Here is a 13,606-nt window from a genome sequence, read left to right on the forward strand (position 1 = left end):
TTGTCGGTACAGCAATATCTGGGTGCCTTGTGGTGAGCATCGCTGTAGATGCATTGTTGGATAGCTCAGTCAACAAACTAGCAACCGGTTTTGGCTGCATGTACACTCATGGTGTAAGGTCATGTCCCGTCTTTAAAGGGACTGTACAGTACTGGTTAAGGTGGGGGATTCATGTTTAGAACATTCCTAAGTGAGATAATGAGAAACCTCTTGTGAAATATGAAAGAGCATGTAATTTTAAGGAGGATTCAACGTTTATTTGATGAAAATTGGTTTTCAAATGGCTGAATAATAAAAGACTACATGCCACACCTTTATTAGGATCTCTTTGTTTCACCTTGTTTTGGGATATCTCAGCCATTTCAAAACTGATTTTCATCAAATAAACTTTTGATACCCCTAAGAATTGCATGCTTTTTGACATCTCATACAGTGGTTTCTGAATATCTCGCAAAATGTTAAAAGCTCAATCCTCACCTCGACCAGAACTGTACACATCCATTAATCCATGTGTATATTTTGTTGAAGATTTTTTTGCTTTCCATCATGCGACCAGCAAATTGAAGCCTCGCAGTAGCAAACCATGACTCCAGTGACTGCAAATCAGTAAAATTGAGAAGTTTTAGGCTTTTCGTTAGCTTAATTCTAACAAGAAAGAAAGCAGCAACCAAAGAAAAGCAAACTGAGACATGCGTAAGACAACTGGAAGTGACAATGCTTTCGAGGAATCCCACAATGCATCTGTGACAGCTAGGTCTTTGCAGCTTGTGCAGAAGCTTTTTGGGCATTAGCAATAATGAGAATTATGCAGTTTGCTAGATTTCATGAAGAATGCTGATCGAACAAACTCTTGTAGATTACAAAGTCATTTTTTCTTGCCCCAAAGATCAAATTTTCCTTTGCATAATTTTATGATTGTTGTTGGGGTTTTTTTTTGTGCCCCATATCTGACAAAAAAAAATTTGATACTGTATGTACAAGGTGATGAGTTGGTCTGAAGTACATTGTGTTTTTGTGCCCCATATCTGGGGGGAAAAAATTTGATACTGTGTTACAAGGTGATGAGTTGGTCTGAAGTACAAATGTGTACATTGTTATGAATCCACTCAGCATTTATTGATATTACTGGTAACCCAAATGAGAGCTGAGCATTGTTGATGCCTTAGATGAGGTACTGTATAATGTAAAAGTACATAGTCTTGTTAGAGAAGTGCTTTGTTGAATATATAAATTTGTAGATCTGTGTTCCATTATGAATAGGCCTTGGTGGAGAAACACAGCTAATATGTCTTACTCTTCCATACTCTTTTGGTGTATAGATTTAAAAGTAGCCTATATCGGAAATAAAACTTGCAGTGCATGAAGTTTCACAAACAATCCTTGCCTTGCCATACTCTCACAACAACACATGGATGCAATATTTCTCTGTCTTCCTAATCTTAAGTTCAAGTGCCAAGCTTACCACTACATGTACATGTACCGGTACCCGGAAAAGGAAAGTATGAATTACGATGATGCACATGTACCTGTAGTTTATTGTTGTTTCCACTGTATATCTTTTGAATAATTCTTGAATGTGATATGTGCAGCATAAGTACAATGTACAGTGTACAAGTATATCCTTGCACATTGATATGATAGGAAAGCTCAGTGCTGTATGTGGAAAGGTGAAAGGTTAATCGGTAAAGTTTCATACAAGTGATACAACATTCAATTTGTACAAATGTAGTACAGTTGAACCTCTCGTATCCGGACAAGTCGGGACCGGGGCTCATCCGGATAAGGGATTTGGCCGGATACGGGAGACTCAATGCTTTATACACATATATATACATACACATGTACTGATGTAGCCCATTGTAGTACCACATGTAGTGATGTGTATACTGCAACCTTTTCATTGTTACATTTGGGGATGTTTGGGGATGTTGAAATGTCCGGAGGTAAGCAATTTGGAAGGAAATTTGATGTAATGTATGTTAATCATGTTGGAAGTAATATGTAATTCATGTGTGTTTGGGTAGGAGTTGTCAAGGAGTTGGGAATCCCCCTTTCCTCCCGTAATTATAAAAAAAAAAAAATCACGGCGAGATTGCGTCCGTATAATAGAGAGATCCGGATAAAGGGAGGCCGGATAAGAGAGGTTCAACTGTATGTACATTGTATGTACAGTGTTGTATAATGTGTTCCATGATATACCACTTTGGATTTCCATGGAAGATCACAGAGGCCAGGTACAGTAAGAGGTTCTGGGCCCCATTTCATAAAAGATGGTATGATAACAACTCTGGCTAAAATAACAATTTCCCATTGCAACAGCCAATTCAGGAAACGGGGTTCATTGTCGTTTCCATGACGACACATGCCATTCTAGCAAGAGTTGCTATCATGGCAACTTTTTATCAAATGGGACCCTGGGGCCCGTTTCATAAAACTTGTCATCAGTGACAACTGCCACATTTCTATGACAAGTTTGCTCTCAGCCAATCAGATGCAAGGATTTCAGTAGCTTGTCACATCTATGACAACGAACTTGTCACTGATGACAAGTTTTATGAAATGGGCCCCAGATCTCACTATCACTTGCCCTACAATACATGAAAAAGAATGACATCTTCCGTCAAATGTTCGGAGACAAGAGTCGTCATGTAATTGTTGAGACAGATGGAAGTCCTAATTGACTCTTTCAAACTATTGCATACAATATTACAGCCAAAGAAACCAAACAGAAACCAAAGCTGCAATATCAGCATTACATGATATTATTTCATCTTTTCATTATCACTTTGTTATTTTGTTTCATTTTGATTTGTTTAGTCTATTAATGTCTTTTTATTAGTATTGTGTAGATTATAGTGTGCTAAATGCAAAAAATTAGAATAGAAATGTTACTGTATACGTTGTATTATTCAACTCCTAGGAATAGAGGCCATGTGTACACAACAGATTTTAGCTATGTACACCTGTACTAGGTTACAATACTGTATGTTTACAGTACTTACATGTATAAGAACAGTAGAAATTTCTCAAGAGCATACTTAGCAAAAGGAGTGTGTTAGACAAGTTTGTACCTGTAGATCAGAAATTCAGCAATTTCATTCCTTTGTTATGCCTCCGCAACGAAGTGGCCGGAGGCATTATGTTTTCGGGTCGTCCGTCTGTCCGTCCCGTTTTGTTTTTGTCGATATCTCAAGAACCGTGTGGTGGTTTTACATCAAACTTGGTATGAGGGTATATCCTTGGGGGATAATACTTTGTGTGGATTTTAGGGTCACAGGGTCAAAGGTCAAAGGTCACAGGTTATTTTGTGGAAAAAAAATTGAAATTTCATGTTTTTCTCCATATCTCGCGAATGGTTCAAGGTATCTTCATGGAACTTGTGCTTGTACCGATGGGCAGTGATTATCTAGGGAAGTTTGGGTCATGGGTCAAAGTTCAGGGGGGTCAAAGGTCAAGGTCAACTCCTCAAAATATCACTACTTTCCTTAAAATGCAATATGCCTGAAGGTTTTTGTTTTTGTTTTAACTTGATGTATGCATGTATTACCCAATATATATTCTGTGGGAAGTTTCTTGCCAAAAGGTCAAAGGTCAAAAGGACAAAGGTCAAGTGAAAGTGCTGAATTGCACTTTTTCCTCCATATCTCAAAAGTAACTCAAGGTATCATCATGAAACTTACATATTTATGCATGTTCAACCTAACAGTGATTCTCTTTGCAACTGTGAGGTCAAAGGTCAAAGGCCAGGTTTAGATAATGCTCTTTTCCCATTTGATACTGAAATTATACTTTTTCTCAATACCTTGAAAATTACTCAATGCATAAACTTATAAAAGGGTCAAAAGTCAAGTAAAAATCATCAGTTCCCCAAATACCTGCACTCTGACATTTTAATCATTCATCCAATTGAACCTAGTTCTAGGAAAGTGAACATTCAGCACATTTGTGGCAAACCTGTGATTTTAATATTTTGCCAGTTGTGTGAAACTGTCATCACACATTGTCAAGACATTGTACTATAGACCTATTAGGAGAACCATGCATTATGGCGGAGGCATATCAGTCGCCGTAGCGATATATCTAGTTTCTTATAAGTCATTGCTCATTTGTCACGACATAATGATGCACATAATTTGATACGTTTCTTTTGTTGATTTCAGTGCTTCAAATACAGTATGAACAGAAATTGATAATTTCAGTGTGAAGATTTGTGTGTAGGTTTAATGTGAGATTTGAGAAGTGAGGACACCATGAACTCATCTAATTAGCACTACAGCTACCTGTGGTTTTGGACTGATATCATTTTGTAAAAACGTTGCTGTGAAATATCCTCATCTCTTATTTTCCATTTTCATTTGAAGTTAAAGGACAAGTTCACCTTCATAAACATAAGGATTGAGAGAATGCAGCAATATTAGTAGAACACATCAGTGAAAGTTTGAGGAAAATTGGACAATCGATGCAAAAGTTATGAATTTTTAAAATGTTTGTGTTGGAACCGCTGGATGAGGAGACTACTAAGGCTCGTGATGTCAGTTTTCTACAATAGTATAAAGAAAATGTAAAGAAAATTCAACATATTTTCACTTTTTTTCGCATAATAAAAGAGAACTTGACTTGCCTCTTTCTAAAGGCATTGGGAATAATATTACCCATAACATATGTTAGTAACAAGTCAAGGGAATGTGTACTTTTTTTCAAAAAATGAAATTTTGTGAAATTCTCTTTATATTTTCTTTATATTGTTGTATGCATGTGACATCATACACTGCAGTAGTCTTCTCATCCAGCGGTGACTGCACAAAAACTTCAAAATTCATAACTTTTGAACGGATTGTCCGATTTTCCTCAAACTTTCAATGATGTGTTCTACTAATATTGCTACATTTTCTCAATCCTTATGTTAATGAAGGTGAACTTGTCCTTTAACTTACGGTGATATTGCACCGTTGTCAAAGTGAATTGTAATGTTAAATGTTACTGTGTTTTATTGCCATATGAAACACTTTTTTCTTCTTTCTTGTCTCTAAGTGTGCCTGCCTATACAATGCCAGGGCAGCTTTGGGGTGTGCTAACCTGTATTATGACCGAAGTGTCTTTGAATATTACATGGATCGCTTAGGAGCTGGTGTGTAACAACAAAGTCTTTTCGTTGGGTAACATGTCTCGTACATACCTATGTAGTTTTGTATGGTACAATGGTTATGATAATGTATTCTTATAAAGTAAATATGGGATAGTTCAACTTGTATTACAGTGTAGATGTGTTATAAAGGTAGTGATATTATGAAAGGATAATAGTTTTTTTTTTCTTACTTGTTTTACATTTTAAAATCTATTATGTTGCTGATACTGTATTTTACTTTTTTAGTCCATAGAAAAATTATGATCATGTATGTGACCTTGCATTGCAAAACCTAGAAAAATTCATCCAGGTCAATTTCCCAGTAAGCCTGAAAAAAAAAATGTTGTTCATTAATGTGGGATTCCAGCTTTTGGTGTATTTTCTGAAGGAATGATCTTTCCTGTTTCTAAGTCTGAGGTTTGAAAGGAAATTGGAAACATTAGCTATGAAAGTACTTTATTGGGGTTAACTGAAACTCTCTGTGTAGACCCATGGTTTCTTTTTTTTTTCTGACTTTTTTTTCCATCTTCTGCCCATATGGGGTACATGAAGATGTCACATGTTACACAATGTATGAAACCCCACATAAACTTTAAGGAACCATCAACGATGGTACAATGTACTACATGTATTACTACTAATACTAATTTTGAAATAGTTGGATAATCCTTTCATAAAATTCTGGAATTTTAAATCCCTTTCTTTTGTGTGTGTGCGTGTGTGTGTGTGTTTGTGTGTGTGTGAGTACACAGTAAAGATGGAGTTGGTGTGATTCAAAGCCTGTGTTGTCATAGTACATAATACCATTACCAGAGGTTGGATTAAAAAAAAAAAATAATTACTTGATTCAGTTTTTACGGAACATCAAAGTGTCACAAGTTTGTATCCTTTTAAAGCTGAAAACTTCTTTCAAAATCTGCCCAAATGAAGAGGTCTTGCTACACATTATAGGCAATTCCATGTTGGTTCTGTGATCCAAGGCCACATATTCAGTCATTAGTTCTGTCTTCCTGTCATATAAACTATAAAGTGACTATTAAATTTCCTGCCATTTCACATATTTTATATACACATGTACATTGTATTGTATTACCTAAGTGTGCACTATTCATTGCAAGTTGTTTTTAATGTCAAAAGTACATGCATTTCTCTTTCCCAAACATTAAAAAAAAAAAAAAAATGCTCTTATTGGATGATGTTCTTATCATTGTCACAAGAGTCTTGATTCTATTGTATGTTTGCCCTTCCAGGAAAAAACGTCTGCATATTGGTTGGCAAATCCCAAAGCATAACAGGATGTGTTTCCGACTGATAGTGGAGAGAGACGGATGAGGAAAGAGATACAATAACATTTGGGCGAAAAAAAAAAAAAAAAACTTTAGTAAAAGAGGGTTGGTGGCAAAGAGATGACGAGAGAAAATGTGACCCGCTACAACAACTCAAGAGGATCTGAAAGTCGAGGGAGGTTTATTTTCTGAAAATGACATAACGTTATTCCCTTACTCTTCCTTTTTAATAGAGCATGTCGAGTGGTCTAGGAAAGCCGTATTTCTAGAAAACCGCCTTCAAAACTTTTTCCTTCAACGCAATCGTAATCAAGGGCAGGAAAGGCAGTTTTCACCTCTTGACAATAGAAGCTAGGTATGCTGTAAGCAACCTCTGCAATGTTCATTCAAGCTTAGCGCCAGCGGTCTATGCATGACCAATCAGTAACCAAGATGCCACGCACTGACCAATAAGATCACTCCTTTGTTGCTACGGGCAGAGTCTGCAGCGCTAAATCCAAATCTTCAGACACATTTTTGTTCCGTTGAAAGTCAAAAAATCATGGCACAGAAAAATGCTACTGTACTTTCTTGCCTTTCCTTTCAGCAGATGATAGACGAAACATCATCCTACAAAATTACGCCAAAAACAGAAATTTGATGGTTTTGACCAATTTTTATGATCTGACTTCAAACTCGGATTTTCTCGGCTCAGCCGTCGGCGAATTTTGGATCCTTTTGTCATGGCGGGTCACAAATAGAGGTTTCTGTGAAAAGTGAATGACAAAATTAAGATATGACAGATGAACGCTAGACCAAAAACAACCTTCACTCTTTATGTAATGAAGCAAACGGGAATTACTACTGTGGTAATTCCCTTTACTCTTCTCTCTTTCAATGGCCTTACAGAGGAACTTCACGCGTTACACCACAAATCACAGACTGATATACTCTCATGTCTGAATACAAAAATGTATCTTTTTTCCACATTTTGTATGTACAAAATTTAGCACAGCTATGTACAACATTGTCATTACATTCATATTTATAAATTATTGACACCATTTCTTCACAAAGGACACACATACTAATGCATATACAAATATAAAAATTACAGAAAATTGCTCATGATGGGATACCTTGTGCTCAAAAGCGCTAAATAAAGCACTGTACCTAGTGTCCCTATTGCATACACTTACACAAACAACGTCACCTCGTGGACTTGTACCGAAGGTCAAGTGATGTCTGTATGCACTTTACAAAATTTTACAGCCTCCAAATTTTTATGAATAAATACATTTCCTGTCAACTTTTCTTGAAGATGTCTTACACACACCAAACGAAAGTGGGTTGTGAAAAATCCTCAAATTTTCTAGCTCAAAAGACACTTCAGCAACTGGATGTACATTATTTGCAATGCCACTGCAAGCATTTTCTCAAACCATGTCAAACGAGTGGTTTAAATGGTTCCTTTTTTGATTACGGAGACATCGTCCCTTCAAAGCACAAGCGTATAATACAAGCAGATCCATATGCCAACATTGTCCTGTCTTCATTAACATTTTCACATTGTATCTACAACTTGCTCATACAGTACACCAAATACAGATGAACTTTACTTGCAAGTTATTCATTAGGCTGTTCGCCGTGTTTCTACCATCATTTCTTGAAAATATAAACCATGGCTGCTTACAACTGTTTACAAAGCCCTTCTTACAGCCTTTGTTCAGGGCATATTACAACTAGTCTAATTGTTGGGATAAAAGATATATGTACTGAGTTTTGCATCATTCCAAGTGACTGAAAAATAGCAAAAGAAAAAAAAATGATCCTGTTTAGAATATTAAAACTACATGCAGTAATACTGCTTGTTCACAAAAACCAGCAAACTTAGAGTGCACTTAAAGTATATCACATAGGGATAAAATGCATTAAAACAAATAGAATTAAACACAGAAGAAGGCTCTTAAAAGCTGTGATGTCTACATCAAGACAAGGACAAAGTAACTGATAATAGTGATTAGTTCTCAATATGCAGGATCTAACACCGTAATACATTTTATGTTCATTCTTTCACTGGCCTGCAGTAAGACCCTGAAACATATAAGAAGACTTAAAAAGTGTTCACAGTCAGTGACTGCAAATGGCAACTTGAGAAATACAAATCCATACACTACACATTGAATCAGTGACATTTGGCTGCCAAGCAAACAAAAGTTCTATGACCTTACATACATGTACAAGGTGTCACAGTTTTTACATTGTACATTCTTACTGTAAGCAAAGACAAGCAAAGTTTGAATGAATCACATACAGCAAGATTACCATGGGAATTCACATAAGAAATACCTCTGCACAATGAATCTTCAGCAGTGTTTTGTAATCGAGAGAAGATAGATTATCAAATTCAAATGTCTTTGCACACAAATACTTGAGCTTGCCATACTTGAAATCCAGTGTGCATGTATTAGTTGCTGCTTTATAATGCAAGTAAGGGGCAAGCTTTTCTTTGTCATGAACATCTGATGTTTCATAAGTATACACAATATTTGACTATTTTAGTTATTACTAAAACTATCAGTAAAATGGTATATTCATGAAGGCTGTAAAAAGTCACTAATAAAGAAAAAAAGTCAGCTTTGGACATTATGAGCTCCTAACAAATAGTTTCAAAACAGTTTAACAAAATAATTTAAACATCACATATATAGGCTGAATGGCACAAACATGGAAATTGTTTGAAAATGTTTCAAATCTGTAAATATGGAATAAATAAATGATAGCAATGATAAATATTGGCATGTTATCAGCATTTCTTCATTGTCACAATAGCTGGGAGTTGAAGCGCGTAATAAAACTGATTGCACATGTCATACCAAGCATATCATATAACTATTTACACACTTTAACCTCATGAATTACGGCGAAGGACAGGGGAAAGATTTTTTCAACGTTTTGCTCCAATAAAACTAATATACTGTACACAGCCTTTTTACTATTATAAACAAAATAGTATCAGCTCTATGGACATATTCAATTAAAAGATTTAACATGTTCCAGCCTTTTCAAAGGAATGACATAAGGCCCTACAGCAGAGGTTGGAATGTTTATAAAGAGATATATTTTTTCCTCCTTCTTTCTGTTGCATATGATGTCTTCTTAAAAGACCCATTAAAAAGTCACGTCAGTAAACTCAGAACTTGTGTACAGTAATGTGATATTGAGATATTACATTATTTTAATACATCATTATGCTTTCCACAAATGATTTCATTTATTCTCTCTTTTCTTAGAGTATCTGCACAGGCAAAATGGAGGAGGTTGTAATTTTGCAATTTTCCTGCTTAATCTCCACTGAATTTCCATCTTTAACACGACATCCATATGAATCAGGTGTATCCTTCACATGAACTTGTTGTTTTGTAATTACCTAGTAGCAGTGACTGTTACAGGGAAGAAAATGTAGTTTCTAAATCATTCACCAAAATCATAACTCGTAGGACATTTTTGTGATATTGCCCTTTAGTCTTAGTTTTAAGACTTTGTGTTCATGCTAACTGAAATAACGATGGTATGTATGCAGCGGAAATGCAGTTGCAGGACTCCATATAAACACCCTTACACTTGAATTCATAACAATGAAATAGGATGGACAGGGAATTTAACACTTGCTGTACACACACATTGCCAGTAGTCATGTCATAACATCAGTGGGTAATAATGAAGCACTTGTGGAGATAAAATCCCTCTGTGGCTGAGTTTATATAAATATGAAGCTTTTCTATCCATAAAAACTTAGAAATGTATGTAGGCCTGAAAAATAAGAATGTGTTAATAAGACCAACAAGTATTTCAAACAATAAACAATTCCTTGATATGGAGCTGCCACTTCATTAAAAATATTTACAGTGAACTGTACTAACCTGCAGCCCCTTAAGTTTACTACACCAGGCAAGTTTAAATCATAAATAAGTTCAAGTCTTAACTTTACACTATTTCATAACATAGGCGTACTCTTTTTATGACATGCTTGAGATGCCAAAGTTTCTTCAATGCGTCCAGCACATTATTCCTCCTCTTAATAAGCTCGCAGAATAAAAAACTTCAAAAAATAAAATGTTTTCATTTCATTTATCGACTAAATTTTACAATGATAATGAAGACAACTGAAAAGCACAGAGAGGAAACTGTAACTAAACTCACTTGGTACCATTTTCACTGCATTATCATTCAATTTACAGAATTTTTGGTTCATTTTGCATTATTTTCTAGTCTTCTCAGGATTACACAAAACAATGAAACTATTCATCTGAGCCACATTAAGCAATTGGTTCAGAATGAATTATTCAAAATATTTTTCAGTTACTACCCATGTGGACAAGGAAAAACAAATGATTACTTTTCCCCCTGAGTTGACACTATTGGGCATCTAAATGCTGCAGTGTCTAATAGATTCTGAGATACTGACTCGAACAAAGCTACGACACCACTCAAACTTAAACTGCAATTCAGAGTAAGTTAATACTTCCTAGGATGTAAATGTACTCCTACTTGAGCTGTGCACTGGTTTTTCTCCCTCTGTATCACTTAATTGGTACATTCTACGAAGAAGAGCTCACTGCTATCTTTAATCAACAATGCACATTGCAGGGAGGGTGGATAAGTCCATGGTAATGTGATGGGATACGGCAGCCCCCAAAACACCGACACAAACAGTCATGATAGAACTTTGTTACTGATGGTTTATGCCTTGCACTAAACTACTGAGCAAGATGTGGCCAAAAAATGTGATCGTAAGATAAGAAGGTAAATGTCCTTTTCATACAAAGAAATGTTGGAGATAGTTCATGAGAGGTATACAATAAGGAATTTAGTTTTCCAATTCTCATTTTTGTATTTTGACATGAACCACCAGGTTAGATAAACATGTCTGAAAATCGTCTTGCTGAGTTGCATCCATCATTGCAAGCATTGACACCAAGACATAACTGGTAGAGGTGACATAGTAAAAGAGGTTTTTTAGTCAAGAGGCTTTTCATGAATACTCCTGGGATGCTACACCTCGTATAGTGAAGAGTCAACAGTCTTTTAGCTAACTTTCAATACATTCAACTTTTGTGGCACTTTGATGATGCGTTGTCATGGATACTGCACTCACAGGTCGCCGGGGAATAATGCTGTAAGTTGTGTCCTCTTCACGCCTCTTCAATAGTCACTGTCTGACTCATCACTGTAGGTGTACTTTACCGGGGCTTTTGACCGACCAGTTCCGAGGGTGCTGACCTTCGAAGGCGGCGGATCGTCCATTGTTCCATTCCCAGTCTTCTTCGATGCATTGTCATCTTCATCGTCACAGCCATAGAGCCACGCATGAGACTTCTTCAGCGACTGATCTTTGGGCTATGAAAGACATTTCAGAGAGAACTTCCATGTATCAACTGGTTAAGAAAAGACTGCCTTGCACTACTGTTATCATTACTATTTGTAACACTACCAATCCTACCAGTACTTCTATAACAACTACTGCTACTACAATCACTTCAATTAAATTGCCATTTCCATTACCTCTACCCCTACCACTATCACTACCACTACCACTTCTACCATCACTACTACCAGTACCTCCAGCACAAGACTTTTTTTTTTTCTTTTTTTCTTAAGAATCAAAATACAACACCTTTTCAATAATGCGGTGGTGCTCAAAGGCAGAGATGATAAATCATAACCCCTGCACGCGAGTCAAACTAGCCCTTAAAACATGCACTCACTCCATTCTAAGGGTGATGTCCCACTGAGCTCAAACTCCTGGCAACACATCTGCTAAACCCAAGCACAATCACTCTCAAACTTTCTATAGAACACTGCTTAACACTGGATGGAGAGGAACACTGTCAAGAAAGTGTTTGCCCTTTTACAATCCTCTCAAGACCATCATTCAATAATGCTACTGTCAGTGTGTGTAAGCACGTTGGCCACGGGGCAGAAAGAGTTTAGAAACTAACAATTGTGACCCGCTACAACAGAAGGATCCTAAAGTCGCTGACGGCTGAGCAGAGAAAAACGAGTTAGAAGTCACATCATCAAATTTGTTCAAAACTATCGGATTTCTGTTTTTGGCATAATTTTGTAGTCTAATGTTTTGTCTATCATCTGCCAAAATTTTGAAGCTAATTGATCAAAGGAAAGGCAAGAAATCAGAGTTTTTCTGGGCCTTGATTTTCTGACTTTCAACGTAAACAGAAACATGTCCAAAGATTTGGGTTTAGCGCCGCAGCTAGACTCCGCCCCTAGCAACGAGGGAGTGATCTTGTTGGTTAGTGCGTGACATCCTGATTACTGATTGGTCATGCGTAGATCGCTGGCTCTAAGCTTGAATGAACATCGTGGAGGTTGCTAAGAGCATACCTTCTATTGTCAAGCGGTGAAAACTGTCTCGCCTCCCCTTGACAATAGCGTCGGAAGGAAAACTTTGAAGACGTTTTTCCCGAAACTCTAATTTCCTCAACCACTTGACATGCGCTAATAAAATCATCAATATCTCCGCAACTGAGTACTTTCATGAGTTGTGTTATACATGAAATTAGAGTAGAAGAGTAGGGGAATTATGTCATGCAATTTTCAGAAAATTGTCCTCCCCCGACTTTAGGATCCTTTTGTTGCAGCGGGTCACAATTAGAGACTTTACCCTTTCTCCATATATCAATCCAAGCTGTATACATTCTCAAATTTTTCTTCTTATCCTAAGTCAAACATAATGATGGAATGGCATCTCAATCACAGTATGGCAAACTGCTCACTGAGCTGAAAGCAAAATTGCAGTAAAACGGCTTTTGGCTAAATATTGCATGACTATGAGTGGCCAATATGTGCGCAAATATCAGTAAGGTTTGGGAAATAAAGATCTGTAAGAGTGCATCTGACACATACTGGTAGTTGTAAGTGCTTCCAGCAGTAGTGTTTGCACATTATACCAGTGATACCCCAAAATGTAAAATCATACATGACGTGTCACAGAATAGCGTTCACATGACACATCTGAGTTAACTTTGCAAGACATGAAGACACAAACCTCTGCTTTTGGCAACTTCTTGGGAGCCACGTCTTTCACTCCAAAATCATCATCAGAGTCCGAGTCTGTAAATTCAGGCTTCTTCTTTGCAGCGGCTGTGAGAAATTAAGACAAGTTTGAAAAGACATGAGAACAGTGACAACAGAG

At 36.7% G+C, this 13,606-nt stretch overlaps 2 protein-coding genes across 2 annotated transcripts in view; one reads left to right on the forward strand and one right to left on the reverse strand.

The window, feature by feature from the left end:
• The window catches only part of LOC140245051 (U6 snRNA-associated Sm-like protein LSm5), a 340,876-nt gene that overhangs the window by 255,458 nt on the left and 71,812 nt on the right, over positions 1-13,606 (forward strand). The window lies entirely within an intron of this gene.
• The window catches only part of LOC140245357 (DNA topoisomerase 2-alpha-like), a 38,535-nt gene continuing 36,368 nt past the window's right edge, over positions 11,440-13,606 (reverse strand). Inside the window, exons 32-33 of the mRNA XM_072324934.1 lie at positions 13,460-13,537; positions 11,440-11,790 (exon numbers count right to left, since the gene is read on the reverse strand). Of these exons, the coding sequence (XP_072181035.1) occupies positions 11,596-11,790; positions 13,460-13,537 (273 nt within the window). The 3' untranslated portion in view covers positions 11,440-11,595. The remainder of the gene's footprint in view (positions 11,791-13,459; positions 13,538-13,606) is intronic.

This window comes from Diadema setosum, chromosome 22, assembly GCF_964275005.1.
Source record: "Diadema setosum chromosome 22, eeDiaSeto1, whole genome shotgun sequence".
NCBI lineage: Eukaryota > Metazoa > Echinodermata > Echinoidea > Diadematoida > Diadematidae > Diadema > Diadema setosum.